The 2,753-nt window shown below is 40.5% G+C and overlaps 1 protein-coding gene across 1 annotated transcript in view; it reads right to left on the reverse strand.

Moving 5' to 3' along the window:
* The window catches only part of KAT8 (lysine acetyltransferase 8), a 15,663-nt gene that overhangs the window by 4,018 nt on the left and 8,892 nt on the right, over window positions 1-2,753 (reverse strand). The window contains exons 7-8 of the mRNA XM_015851032.2: window positions 2,516-2,656; window positions 10-191 (exon numbers count right to left, since the gene is read on the reverse strand). Coding sequence (XP_015706518.1) covers window positions 10-191; window positions 2,516-2,656 — 323 coding nt within the window. The remainder of the gene's footprint in view (window positions 1-9; window positions 192-2,515; window positions 2,657-2,753) is intronic.

Genomic DNA, 2,753 nt, shown 5'->3' on the forward strand with positions numbered 1-2,753 from the left:
CAAAATGGCCCCAAAATGGCCCTAAATTGCCCCAAAATGCCCCAAAATGGCCGTAAATGGCCCCAAAATGGCCGTAAATGGCCCCAAAATGACTCACTGAACGCGATGAGGAACTTCCCGTATCCGCGGCGCTGATACGGCGGCAGCGTCAGGATACACGCAACGTTGTTACCGTCGGGGGACTCCTTCTCCTGGGGACACAATGATACAACAGTGATACAACATCACAATGATACAACAGTGATACAACATCACAATAACACAACAACACAACAATACAACAACTATACAACCGTCGGGGGACTCCTTCTCCTGGGGACACAACAACACAACATCACAATAACACAATGATACAACAACACAATGATACAACAACACAACGATACAACAGTGATACAACAACACAATGATACAACACAACGATACAACAGTGATACAACAACACAATGATACAACACAACGATACAACAGTGATACAACAACACAATGATACAACAACACAATGATACAATAACACAACAATACAACAACACAATGATACAACAACACAATGATACAACAACACAATAACAATAACAATACAACTCCTTCTCCTGGGGACACAATGATACAACATCACAATGATACAACAACACAATGATACAACAACACAATGACACAACAACACAATGACACAACAACACAATGATACAACATCACAATGATACAACAACACAGTGATACAACAACACAATGATACAACAACACAACAATACAATAACAATAACAACACAACTCCTTCTCCTGGGGACACAACAACACAACGACACAATGATACAACAGTGATACAACAACACAATGATACAACAATGCAATAACAATAACAACACAACTCCTTCTCCTGGGGACACAACAACACAACATCACAATGATACAACAGTGATACAACAATACAATGACACAATGATACAACAACACAATAATACAATAACAATACAACTCCTTCTCCTGGGGACACAACAACACAACATCACAATGATACAACGATACAATGACACAACGATACAATAACACAATGATACAACAACACAATGATACAATGACACAACAACACAACAATACAATAACAATACAACCGCTGTGGGACTCCTTCTCCTGGGGACACAACAACACAACAACACAATGATACAACGATACAACAACATAATGATACAACAGTGATACAACATCACAATGATACAACAACACAATGATACAACAACACAATAACAATAACAATAACAATAACAACACAACTCCTTCTCCTGGGGACACAACAACACAACGACACAATGATACAACAGTGATACAACAACACAACAACACAATGATACAACAACACAATGATACAACAACACAATAACAATAACAATACAACTCCTTCTCCTGGGGGCACAATGATACAACAGTGATACAACAACACAACAACACAATGATACAACAACACAATGATACAACAACACAATAACACAACAACACAATGATACAATAACTATACAACCGTCGGGGGACTCCTTCTCCTGGGGACACAACAACACAACGACACAATGACACAACAGTGATACAACAACACAATGATACAAAAACACAATGATACAACATCACAATGATACAACAACACAACAATACAACAACACAATGATACAACAACACAATGATACAACAGTGATACGACACAATGATACAGCAACACAATGATACAACAACACAATGATACAACATCACAATGATACAACAACACAATGATACAACAACACAATGATACAACAACAACACAACAACACAACAACACAACATCACAACAACACAACACAATAACACAACACAACATCACAACAACACAACACAACATCACAACATCACAACACAACAACACAACACAACAACACAACAACACAACAACACAACACAACAACACAATAACACAACAACAACACAACACCACAACGACACCACAACACCACACCACAACATCACAACATCACAACAACACAACAACACAACAACACAACAACACAACATCATAACACAATAACACAACACAACGACAACACAACAACACAATAACACAACACAACAACACAACACATACTGACCTTAGAGAAGTACCCGACAATGTGCGCCCCCTGCCAGTCCACAACACAACACAACACAACAACACAACAACACAACAACACAATGATACAACATCACAACAACACAACACAACATCACAACAACACAACATCACAACACAACACAACACAACAACAACACAACAACACAACACATCACAACAACACAACACCACAACACAACAACACAACAACACAACAACACAACACAACAACACAACAACACAACACAACAACACAATAACACAATGATACAACACCACAACAACACAACACATACTGACCTTAGAGAAGTACCCGACGATGTGCGCCCCCTGCCAGTCCACAACACAACACAACACAACACAACAATACAACAACACAACAACACAACACACACTGACCTTAGAGAAGTAGCCGACGATGTGCGCCCCCTGTCGATCCACCTCTGTGAGCAGGTAGAACACGAAGGGCTCCACGTCGAAGTACAGCGTCTTGTGGTCCAGGAACAGCTTGGCCAGCAGGCACAGGTTCTGGCAGTAGATCTATGGGGCACATGGGGGGCACAGCCCCATATCACCCCATAGCCCCCCATATCCACCCCATAACCCCATATCACCCCATAGCCCCCCATATCCCCCC

The sequence above is a fragment of the Coturnix japonica genome, unplaced genomic scaffold (assembly GCF_001577835.2).
Source record: "Coturnix japonica isolate 7356 unplaced genomic scaffold, Coturnix japonica 2.1 chrUnrandom650, whole genome shotgun sequence".
Lineage (NCBI taxonomy): Eukaryota > Metazoa > Chordata > Aves > Galliformes > Phasianidae > Coturnix > Coturnix japonica.